This window comes from Montipora foliosa, chromosome 9 (genome assembly GCF_036669935.1).
Source record: "Montipora foliosa isolate CH-2021 chromosome 9, ASM3666993v2, whole genome shotgun sequence".
Taxonomy (NCBI): domain Eukaryota; kingdom Metazoa; phylum Cnidaria; class Anthozoa; order Scleractinia; family Acroporidae; genus Montipora; species Montipora foliosa.
In genome coordinates, this window is record NC_090877.1 from 33,723,143 (window position 1) to 33,735,642 (window position 12,500).

At 40.1% G+C, this 12,500-nt stretch overlaps 1 protein-coding gene across 1 annotated transcript in view; it reads right to left on the minus strand.

Annotated features, from left to right (window-relative positions):
- The window catches only part of LOC137971742 (guanylate-binding protein 6-like), a 45,073-nt gene that overhangs the window by 7,331 nt on the left and 25,242 nt on the right, over nucleotides 1-12,500 (minus strand). The window contains exons 7-8 of the mRNA XM_068818518.1: nucleotides 4,030-4,213; nucleotides 3,494-3,755 (exon numbers count right to left, since the gene is read on the minus strand). Coding sequence (XP_068674619.1) covers nucleotides 3,494-3,755; nucleotides 4,030-4,213 — 446 coding nt within the window. The remainder of the gene's footprint in view (nucleotides 1-3,493; nucleotides 3,756-4,029; nucleotides 4,214-12,500) is intronic.

Below are 12,500 nucleotides of genomic sequence, written 5' to 3' on the forward strand. Positions count from 1 at the left end.
ATCCTTACAAGCAAATCTCCAGTCGGTCTCACATGAATTACCTGGCTCACTTCAGTTTTTCTCATAAACATCTTTTTCGGACCGAGTCCATTAAAATTTAAAGTTATTGTACTTCTTGGCTTTGAGGCAATCACTGAAGAGCTTTCTTTGATGAAAATTCTATTTTCTTCCAAATACCCAAGATCACGGGATGTAACTTCTTGCTTTGTTAGAGCCTTTCTATGAGCCTTTCTAGAGCCTTTCTATGTCTATTTTGAACAAAAACGCAATTTACATGTGCGTATCAAAGAAGAAGGCATAAAATGGCCGATTAGCAATTTGCAACACGTGATTCAAAATTCCTTTCAGATGACCTTGCGATCGCGACACGAAAACAAATAAATTCCACCGACGGTAGCATAGTGGAGGCTGAAGTAACAAAGGAGACTTTTGCCTGATTGGTTGATGGTTTTGCTTGTACCCAAGTTTTTTCACACGCACGCGCGCGAAATAACAAACAAAATGGCGGCCAAAGATGTCTTGTTCGATTACTTGCTCCAGGGATTTTTATAGCAGCAGCGACGTGTACACCTTTTCTTCTTTCCGAATGGCGGTATTTCAGTAGTAGAAGCTGCTTTGTTTTAATTCTTTCACTTTCGCGCGATCGATTTTTCGTCCGTGGCTTCATGCACAATTAATTTGGGCAGATTTCCGAGTTAAAATGTTCCTGAATGTTGTCTTAGATCGATTGAGGTGGTGGAGTCTTTCCTTTTTTAGTACAGTTGACTATATACCATTTATTTCTATTGGTGGCATAGTGCATGTTATGTTCTCTGTAATATTTTCGGGTTTTAATATTCTTGTTGTAAGCAGTTTTATACAAATGTAAATAGTACTTCGCCTTATATGAGCAAATTTTGTGCAAATAAATAAATTTAACTATAAAAAATTGGGATAAAACATTTCTTAAAATCATTTTAAGATTTAAAAAATGTTTAAAAAAGCGACGACGTTTCGACGTTAGGTAAACGTCATTATCGAGTAAAAATATGTTAGTGAGTTTCGGTCTATAAATACTAAAAAAACAATAGCTGATTGAAACCTGAGAAAAACCAAAAACCAAACAAAGAATTTCATTATGAACCAGTGTCCATCTCCATTTTTCCCCTGCAAAATTAGTTTACGATGTATCCACAATGACTGGGATTTCTTTAAATTTATTGCAAAGCTTCGAAACTCACTAGGCAAGATATCGCTGGGTAGCATTAAGGAGACGTCCAACTTGCTCGAAGTGACAGATTTCAATAGGACAATAGGCTCCCTTTGCTGGTAGCTTGCGTGCGCCTTCCCACTTTTAAATTTAAACTGTTTAAATCAAATTATTCTTCTGATATTTGTGTGCCGGCTGTCAAAGGCGATTCCCGTATCACGAATTATTTTCTAAGATTTGGCCACGAGAACGCATGAGCTGCCGACTTGAGTTTCGTTCTCCGAGTTAGAATTACTTGTGCGCGTCATTTCATCAACCTGAAACTTTCGCAGCTTAAAGCAATATGACAAAATACAAATTGACAAAAGCTTCAAATTTAATACTTTTTCAGTGGTTTAATTTTCACACGTGAAAGTTTGCCAAGTCAAAGACAATAGCAAAAGGCAAGATTGAGATGATATCATAACCAGATTTGGAGCCATTTTGTAGCCAAAACCGTATCACACGAAACCTGCTGTGTTGAACCTTGCCACTTTAAATTACAATTTCATTACTCAATTTTTTTCTTTGGTTGTTGGGCTTACTGCAGCAGGCGCGAATTCCCGTATCACGGCCTATGACAAAAGTCTCGAAAAGGGAAATAAAAAAATTTTTTGCCAAGGAAATTTAAATAATCTGGAACATTCGGAAAGTAAAGCCTTGCATCTCGTCTTAATCTGTTCGTTTCACGATTCAAAATCAGTCCTATTTCTTCTCCAGAACAATTCCCGACTCTACGTTGACCATGTGGTTCAAAATTTCAAGGTTGGGAAGCTTTATAGCGAATTGAGATGTTCTTCACCAGTGGGCTGCCATTTTTCGACTCCATCTTGTTAGCTGATTTATCGTTGTCCTCGCTTCAAACGCCAGTTTACCGATACTTTTGAATGTAAACTCACATTTCAATTTAAATCCGACTTACCTTATTATTAAACAACGCCAGGAAGGCAAAACTATCCTCTGCTCCTTGCAAGTTCTGCAGTTCATCGCCACACTTTTGACTCGCCATCTTCGCTTCACTTGTGATTTTTCGCCGTATTTCCCGTTATATTGAACCAGTATCGGTCATAAAGATAAGGTAATGCCCAAGTCTTTCAAATGACTCATTATCTTTGCATGCATTGTGTGCCGTCCTTTTGGAAACATGCGACGAATATTAACGATGCCAGCACTACATTCGCCATTTCTCATGTTCCCAAGTTTCAAATGAATTTGACTGAATTTCAAGAGCTTTTCGGGGTGATGACGCGCATTCGCAACATTAGTCTCCTTTGTTGGCTGAAGGCCCCACAAAAATCGTTGAGAAAGTATGCGTTCCACTTTCCGTAGAGACCGCAATCGCCTTGCACCCCTTCCCCCAAAAAATCTGTTCTGCTTCATTTTCTTAGCTCGATATGTCGGACATCTTTTCCCTTCCTCCTATTTTCCACAGCGGCCTCTCGTTTCAAACTTTCACTCATGCATACTAAATACGAGTTACGAAATCGGTCGCACAGATGTTATGATGACACACTGACTTTCAAAGTGACGTCAACACATTCGCAAGGTGTTTTGATGTAACGCAAAGATATGAGAATTGGAGAGGTGATCTATGAATTTTCGCGACTCAGAAAACGAGACCGACATTGTTGCGTGACCCTATGATTGAAAATATATCGATGCGACAATTTAGGCCTCAGTCTACATTTTAAGTCTGCAGTCTGCATTTTATGCCTAGTCTGGATTTTATACCCAGTCTACAGTTTGCAGTCTACAGTCTACAGTCTGCATTTTATACTGACTGGTCGCCTCACACGTTCCGGTTTGTTCATAGTTTTCTTTTTGTTCTCATTAAACCGTTTTATTCGCAAAAGATCCTATTTTGTCTTGCTTCTTTTTTCCGCTTGAACCGTGAGGGGACTAGGACTCATCCCCCTCGACCAATCCCCTGTTTGATGATGTCATCCATCCTCCTTTGCGTCCTTCTTTATTTTACCTAATCCATCTCTCCTCACCTCATTTTCCAACATGGACACTTGTAGAGCGGATCCCCACCGTTTCTCTGGCCAAAAATCCATGACGTCATTCCTTGTCACGTGATTCCCGAAAAAAACGACATGTAATACACAACCAAAAATACACACACCAAAAGTTTGAATTTCCCAGCATGGTACGCAAAACACCCCAACCTGTTTTCTCGGACGTCCGTCTCCGAGGGAAATGAAGGAGCGTACACCAGTACTGATGATTACTTTTATATAAGTTATTTGAACCAACCATACTTACTCTCGCCAGTAACCAGTTCTCCATCATTAAAGCTTTTTTTGGGAACCACGATGGATCTCAGCAACTGTTTGAATTCTTCTATTCCACTGAAGAACTTGGGGTTCATCTCACTTTTATTATCGTTTATGGTTTTCAACTTCTCCGGATCCAATGTTGGTGGGGGCAGCATAAACGCTTCAAAACCAGGGAAAAAGCGTATAATACTCTCAGCCACCTTTTGTCCTTGTTCAGTGGCAGCCGGTGAATCTTCACATTTAAAAACCTAAAAATATGTCGAAGAAAAAATCGTGTGTTTTCTATCAGGATGTATTTGATGATGGCGTATTATAAAGTTAATACAATGGATGCTTTTTGTAAATGGATTTTTCTTAAGTCCTTCAGTCAGGAGTAGAACAAAATTAGTCAGTAGCACAACAAACCCACCTTCAATAAAAGATCATCATGGTCACTATGATTGAAATAATACAGGTGAACAAGCTCGTTTTCGTGTATATCCTAAATGACAAAAGATCTGTTCGTTAACAGGATAGATATACCTCCTTCAGGAAGTAGTCCTTAGGGTTTTTGTAGTCTCGTGGGATTTTCAGCATAACATCCCGTAGCAACCAAATGAAAAAAGGAAACGTTTGATGGAAAAATTCTGAATCTCCGTGTGCTTGTCCAACCATATTTCCCTTTTTCGACCGCACTTCGATGCGCTGAGACAGTTTCACAATAAACCTTGATATCCGTCAAGGTAAAATAATATTGAAAGAAACTTTCTAAATCTTTCTAAATAAACAAGCAGTATGTGATTACTCTTTACCTGTAAACATAGTTTAATAAAATGAGAACAATTTGGCTGTCTTTTGGTGACTTCATGTTTTGGTACGTAATCACTGAGTTTTAGATCAGAGCTTACTGCGAACCTCTAACCGCGGTTTGCGGTTACCCGTTTGCGGTTCGACGTTCAAACATAATAAATTCTTTAGACTGCGTGACAGATAAAATGACCGAGGGAGGCTTGGGAAGAGGCCGAGCCTCTTACATAAGTAAGTTCTTCTTGCAAATTTACGACAGCCATTTTGAATCAGCAGCCACGAATGGCACTTATTTTCAAGATCCAATAGGATTTATCACATTTAGCAATTTCGCCCGACTTTGTGCCTCTGTTAATGGATAAAGACTTGCTCCACATTACGTGGGATAAAACAAGAACTATACGCTAAACGCTTTCAGGAAAATGACATCCGTGAAAACCTTCCTCTCCACGTTGAAAACTATGGCTCTATATCCCCGCCAAAATTCAACTTTCGCATTTTATGTTTGTTTCACATTTCATCGTAGCGATTCGCCATTCAAGTTTCGCTTTGCGACATTACTCTCGGAAGTGCTACTGCTCATTCAACATGCAAGTCTTACCATTTTATGTCCATAGGCGTACGAGCCGGGGGGGGGGGGGGGGGGGCAGCCCCCTCAGTCTCAGAAATTTTCGGGCAGAACGCTCAAAATTCGGGCAATAAAGAAACGATAAAAGATGGAATCAAAATATATATAAATAAGGCAAAAATATGAAAAAGGGGCACTTCAAAGTATAAAAATATTACTTGTGTAAGTTGAAAGATATTAAAGTCCTTGTTTTGAAGTAAGTCCTTGCGGTTGATCTTAAAACATTTGAATTGCTCGGCTGCTGATCTGTTGATCGCTGGCATTTGCTGCAGTTCGCGCCAAACTTTCGCGCCATTTTTAAGGCGGCGCGAGAGATCAAAGATGAAAGAAAGTTTCGAAGTTTCTTCGTGGTCTGTACCATCGACTCTTTGGGCGACGCCGGCATTCGAAACTTTTTCAGATCAAAGGGACTTTTAAGGTGAGTTCAAGCAGCCTACGAGGCTTCAGGTAAATATTCAATTAAGCGTTAGCAATTTATTTTGCATAAAATTTATGTGAGGTTCTAAAAACTCTTTGTTTCGAATACGTACAGTTTTATGACTTTTAAGGATTGTAAACGAATGTTTCTTTCGTACATTTTGAGGCAGTAAAAAACGGATTTCAACAATCAAACATTCGGGCACTGTGTAATTTTTTCGGGCAAAAAGGACACCGCCCCCCCCCAGGTCGGATCGTGCCCGTACGCCTATGTTTATGTCTGTTTGATCATTTTATGCATCTTTTACTTTTCACCTTCCGATATGCTTGAGTGATTTACCTTTCGAAAGGAACCCCACTGTACATACATAATTCAAAGTGCGGTGAATCAGATATTATGCAGTCCACGTCTAGTATCTTAAGGTCCCTAAGTCAGAAGAATGAGTGAAACAAATGAAGGTGATCAAAACAGAAAAATGCCTCTTAAGAGCACAACGATCTGCTAAGAAAAGCACAAAAAAGGCAAACAAAGCCTTTAAAAATCCAGCTATCTCACTGATACATGGCACTACGTACCTATCCATGCAGGCATTCAAGAACAAAGACCCTGGACCCGGGTCAAAGCCTTCAGAAGTAGAATCAGTCCCTTCTACATGTACCACTGACAAGCATATCGCTTGAGACTAGAATTAAATGATGCACAAGCGTGAGGCCAAAAGGTCACATTCACATTACTGAAACAGATGAGAAAATCAACACCAAGAAACCAAAAGTACATTATCAAGACGAACTATCTTCTTGGAAAGAAAAATAGATCACACATCCAAATCTAAAGTCTCATAGAACGAAAACCATTGCCAAATGAAATCTTACAGGAACCGCCTAAAGCCTCATTTACACCAGCATGTTTTCCTTGACAAGTTTTCTTGACAGTGTAAATGGAAAATAGTAATATATTCTCACTAGGATCATCCGCAAACAATGCCTTAAACTAGATAAGATATGGGAGACTCAGCCCTTCCTAGCAACTCCGTATAAAATCCATGATTCCCATGGGTTCCGAACACATGTTCCTCCCATAACTCAAAAAGCACCAAAAAAAAAAGAAAAAAGAAAGACCCGAAGCTTGCAGAATTGAACAAATCTTAATTCAGAATGAAGCAAAGGCATTAACACAGAGGGGAAAAACTATGGAAAAACAGGCTTAAAAGAAGAAACATTCCCAAAGGGCTCGTAGGCCATAGCAACGTTGCACGAAGAGCCAGAAGCTTCCGCAGAAAGTAACGCAGCTGGAGCATCAGGACGTAAAATGCTGCTCAGGTCATTGTATTGGTCAACCATCTTCGTACTAGCCCGACCGACGTGGTCAGCAACCGCTTCCTTTGAGGCTCCGGGTAAAGAAAGCGTTATGGAGCAGCCACTACGAGAGCTGTGAGACGTTTCACCATCATTAGGTTGAATTAGGTCGAGATAGAACTTTAATCTGCCATGAACTGCAGAACCGGTAAAAGGCTCCTGGGTAACATTATTACCCTTAGTGACACGAAATAAAAAACCTTGACCTAGGTTAACTCCCCAGCTACAAAAGCGTCCGGGTTTCGAAATGAAAGAAAACTGGGTGAAGCTTTGGCCTTGAGCGTGGAAACCATATGAACCGAGGGTACCGGGGTTACGACGCCTTGGAAAACAAGCTTGGAATACAAGCTTGGAAAACAAGTCAAGGAAAACAAGCAAGTTTCAAGTGTGTACAGTCAGACTTGTCTACCCCTTCGATAAATTGCCCCCAGAAACGACACCAGCAATTAAGCAGGAAAAACCCCTCGGCAAACGAGCAGGTCTCAGATGGTGCCAAACGATTTCATGATCTTGGCAACACGTAAGTTCTTGGAGGACCTTGTACCACACACCACCGTGATTGTTGACAACTCTGTCCCTACGTATGATAGTAAAACCAGGGATGTTAACAACGCTTTCTGGAATCGATTCTTTGAGCCAAGTTTCAGTAATAAAGGCCAAGCAGATCTTGCGATTGATTTCCGTACAGGACCCTACTTAATTATCCATGCAGAATAAATCAATTATGCATTCGCGCTATTTTTTTGTAGAACAATACGTACACCAAAGGGAATCGAATATATACATGGCTAATTTGTACTTCCGGGATGAATAAAAATGGATCTCATTTTCCTCTCCCTTTCGCTTTCTCCCTATCTCTCTCTCTCTCTCTAAATAGCCAACGGGTTTGCCCCCGGCCAGTTGGGATTCTCAACAGAGGTTGTTGTTTCGTTCCGTCGTTTCGTTGTCTTTCATTGGCCCTGAAAAGCCCCTGTGGGGAGCGGTCAATTAAGTATGTATTGTCTTGTCTTGTCCACAGGTAACCCAGGCTCAATGTGTGCGTCACGTAGGTATTAAAATATAGAGAACATATGAGGCGAAGTTTAGGTCTGAAAATTTGCTAGAAAATGGTAATAAAAATCGATAAAACTTACCATGTGGTGAGCTGTTGTTGTCTTTAATACGTACACGAAGTTTCGGGGAAAATGGTCCCCGTTCACCTTCCTTCATAATATAGTGACAAGGTAGGAGACGGAAGCCAGCGTCGGGACTCCGATCGACCCAAAACAAGCACGATTTTTTCCGCGAAAATCAAATCCAGTCGTTAAATAAACACGCCAGGTTCGTGGAATAGGAATTTCTCTAAACCATGAATCCACTGAAGCATCTCCAGGTAGCAACGCGGAGCCACCAGACTCCGTAAAACTTGTAAGTTAACCTGCTAAAATGGCGGCCAGAAAGCGTGGTACTCACGAAGTGCCCAATTCAAAATGGCGCTGAACTCTGGACGCCTGGTGACGAGTATAATAAGTCTCCCTCGAGGGAGGGGAGTCCCAAATTGCTAAAAACAAAACTCACTGAGCAATTTGGGACTCCCCTCCCTCAAGGGAGACTTATTATACTCGTCACCAGGCGTCCAGAGTTCAGCGCCATTTTGAATTGGGCACTTCGTGAGTACCACGCTTTCTGGCCGCCATTTTAGCAGGTTAACTTACAAGTTTTACGGAGTCTGGTGGCTCCGCGTTGCTACCTGGAGATGCTTCAGTGGATTCATGGCTTAGAGAAATTCCTATTCCACGAACCTGGCGTGTTTATTTAGCGACTGGATTTGATTTTCGCGGAAAAAATCGTGCTTGTTTTGGGTCGATCGGAGTCCCGACGCTGGCTTCCGTCTCCTACCTTGTCACTATATTATGAAGGAAGGTGAACGGGGACCATTTTCCCCGAAACTTCGTGTACGTATTAAAGACAACAACAGCTCACCACATGGTAAGTTTTATCGATTTTTATTACCATTTTCTAGCAAATTTTCAGACCTAAACTTCGCCTCGTATGTTCTCTATATTTTAATACCTACGTGACGCACTCAGTGAGCCTGGGTTACCTGTGGTCTTGTCTTGTATTGTATCGCTGACACGGTTGCTCCTTTTTGGACCAGCTTTCCTCTATTTATCCCTTCGTCCTGTCCTTTTTTCCAGATCCCGCTCGGCTTTTTCTGGTGTTACAATGATACGTCATTCGCAGTTTGCCTTGAACGCCAACCCTCTGTAAACCTCTGGATTACTTGTCACTATTCTTGACCACTGAGCTAACGCGTCAAGTTGCTTATTCACACTTTGAAAATGATATTTATTTTGAATTTTGGCTGACTATTTACATAACAATTATAAGTAATTATATACACGTGCCGTGCCGTGCAAAGCACCTACTACATCGTAGGTTACAGTTCAGAGATCCCTGTTTTACTAGTCGTGAAACAATCCCATCCCTTTAATAATGTTAACCGTAACACTAATTACGACTAAAGACACTGTATATAGGCTTAAAGTTAGTCCCTGTGATAGTTTTAAATGTATCCAGCATTGTTGTGATCTGTGCTCTTTGCTTTCCTTCATTCCTCCCTGCGGCACACTTACAAGTTCATTGCATGGAAGAGTGTGCAACGCTTCCAGTCAGATTGGTGCAGGGCATCCTTCATGGGAAACTTTAATGCATATTGCGCCGATCTATACAAGAGCGATAAAAAGCAAAAGCCCACTAAATCCTGAAATTGCCGTGCGTTATATGGGAAAGGAAGAAAACATACACTTTGCAGTGCTTCGGCGAATTCGCAAACAGAAAAAAAAAGTAATTTTGTGATAACAGTAATTTTATTTGGTCTGTTTGTTATGTATGAAAATCGGAACCCTATATTACAGTGATTGCTTGAAACTCCACTTTTTTCGTTTATTCTAAAATTAAAAAATAGCTAAAACTGCAGAAAAAGTGCCAAAATGTCAGGCAAAAATGTTCAGTTTTCCGTATTTCAGTCAGAAGTTCGACCGGTCCATATAGACTTAGAAAAAAACCTCTAAGAAGAAAGAACAAAGCGCCACAGTCCCAAAGGAAGTCTAATTTTATCGCTATTGTTTTCTTGAAACAAAGGAGCGTATGCATAATGAAGTAGGGACCTGTGCGAAAATCTTGCCGGATCTTGTTGCAATGAATAAACTCCTGAACTTCGTTCATCTTTGGTACAAGAAACTTCACATTTGCAAGCATCAGCTTTGGAACGTACATAGTCCTTTGTCTTAGTATTTAAGAGGTGACAATCTGAATATTTGATAAGTCAGCTTCTTGAGATGGAGGAATATGTAAATCACTATCGTTCTTCTCAAACTCAGCAGGCTGACATTAATTCGATTCGACTGAGTTCAGCTCTTTCTCGACCAGCCGAAGAGATGAAAGCAAGTTGCTTTTTGTGCGGCCAGCACGGCAACCACGGCGCGTAGGCTTGAAACTTGTAACATCGCAAGAAAGTGATCACTTTTAGGAGCATGAAATCCCTTGATGTTGAAATGTTTAATGAAGAACTTACAAATGCCCCTTGGTGGGTGATGAACATATTTGACACAATGGAAGATAAGTGGAATTATTGGAAAGCACTTTTCAATTCCATTTTAGAGACCCATACACCCATGAGAAAAATGAGGGTCAGGCAAGTTGATGTACCCTACATGACAATGGAATGGAAACAAGCCATCAGGAGAAAAAGGAAATACGCCAAAAAGTATGCTAGAAATAAAACTAAAGAAAATTGGGAGCTAAAGAAGAAATGGAGGAATGAAGCAACAAAATGCCGAAGGAGAGCCATTAAAAAGTTTTGGGAGGAGAAGGCAGATCATCTTAATTCTAAGCCTTATGATTTTTATAATATTTTTAGACCCTTTCTAAGTGACAAGCGCCAAAAAGGATCTGATATCAACATTAGGAAAGTGGATGGAAAAGTTGAAAAGGATCCGAGAAATGTATCAAACATAATGGTCAACTATTTTGCAACCATGGCGGATGCTATAGGAGGTGTAGGAGCAAGCATGTTGAATGAGAATGATTTGTCTGAACACTCAATTATAGGAAGCATTAAAACTGGTATATATGAACAGGAAGGACCAATATTTCATTTTAGAAAGATAAAGAGTGCTCAAATAAAATCTGCATTGGAAAAATTGAACACTAGAAAAGCCTGTGGATGGGATTCTATTACACCTAAAATGTTGAAGCTTGCTTCTACAGGGATTGCAGATTCATTAACAATGCTATTCAATACAAGCATCGATTCAGGTATATGGCCAGATGCTTGGAAAAAACGTGAATGGTGTCCTGTATTTAAAAATGAAGATCCACTAAATGAAATGAACTGCCGACCTGTGACACTCTTAAGCACAGTGGATAAAGTGTATGAACAATTATTGAGTGGGCAAGTTTATCAGCACTTTGACAATATCCTCGACTCTAGCATTTCAGCATATAGAAAAATGCACAGCTGCGAAACAACCATTATCAGACTGACAGAAGAATGGAAATCAGCTATGGACAATAAACAAGTTGTTGGCATACTCTCCACCGATATGAGTAAAGCTTTCGACTCATTGCAACCGTCCTTATTGATCAATAAGCTCAAAGCATATGGGTTCTCAGAGCAAGCACTTTGTCTCATGCGTTCGTATTTCACAAATAGACAAAACCGGGTAAAACTAAATTCAGTGGTAAGTGAGTGGAAGGATATGAGAAGAGGATGTCCTCAGGGCTCATCCTTTGGTCCTCTGCTATGGAATATATTTCAAAATGACTTGACATATCAAATAACGGATGCAAACATCTCAATGTACGCCGACGACCACCAGATTTATGTTATTGCTGAATCAATATCCCAAGTAGAGCAGACTCATAGAAACGAGGGTGTAGTTATATCAAGATGGTATAATGAGAATTATCTTAAAGGCAATCATAAAAAGTATGGTGCAATGATTTTGTGTTACAGGGATACGGAAGCTGCAGCAATTAATATCACAATTGATGGTGAGAATGTCGAATCTAAACTTTCCCTTAAGCTTCTTGGAGTGACACTTGACAGTAGACTGAACTATAGTTCACACATAAGTGATATTTGTAAGAAAGCAGGAAGCAAAGTCGGTGTTCTTAATCCACTCAAAAAACAGGTTCCTACTCATGCCTTGCTTCAGTTGTACAAGGCTGGGGTGCTACCGAATCTAACCTACTGCCACATGGTCTGGCATTTTTGCAGAGCATCAGACACTAAGAAGCTAGAGAGGGTACAGGAACGAGCTTTGCGAGCTGTATTCAGTAATAAAACAGCAACGTACGAGCAGCTCCTCGAATGGGCAAAACTACCGAGTTTAGAAAATCGAAGACTACAAGACATTTTAATTTTAATGTATAAAGTGAAACATAATTTGGTACCGAAGACTATAATTGACATTTTCCCTATCTCAAATAGTAAATACAATTTACGTAACAAGGATTTTCCTATCCCTAGGGTAAACACTACAAAATACGGCAAACATAGTATCCGATATTTAGGACCGTATTTATGGAGTAAAATAAACATTAACTTAAGTCAAAAAACGAGCCTTGAAGCATTTAAACACGCAATCCGAGGTATGGACATAAAAGGATTATTGGACGGGAGCTGTAATTGTCAAGTGTGCCAGTCCTGACGATAACTTCTGATTTTAGTCCCTTTTTAAATTATTTATATGTTTAACTAAATTAGTAATGTTAGTAGCATTGTAAATAATTAACTCTTTTTACAGTTAATCGTTAACTG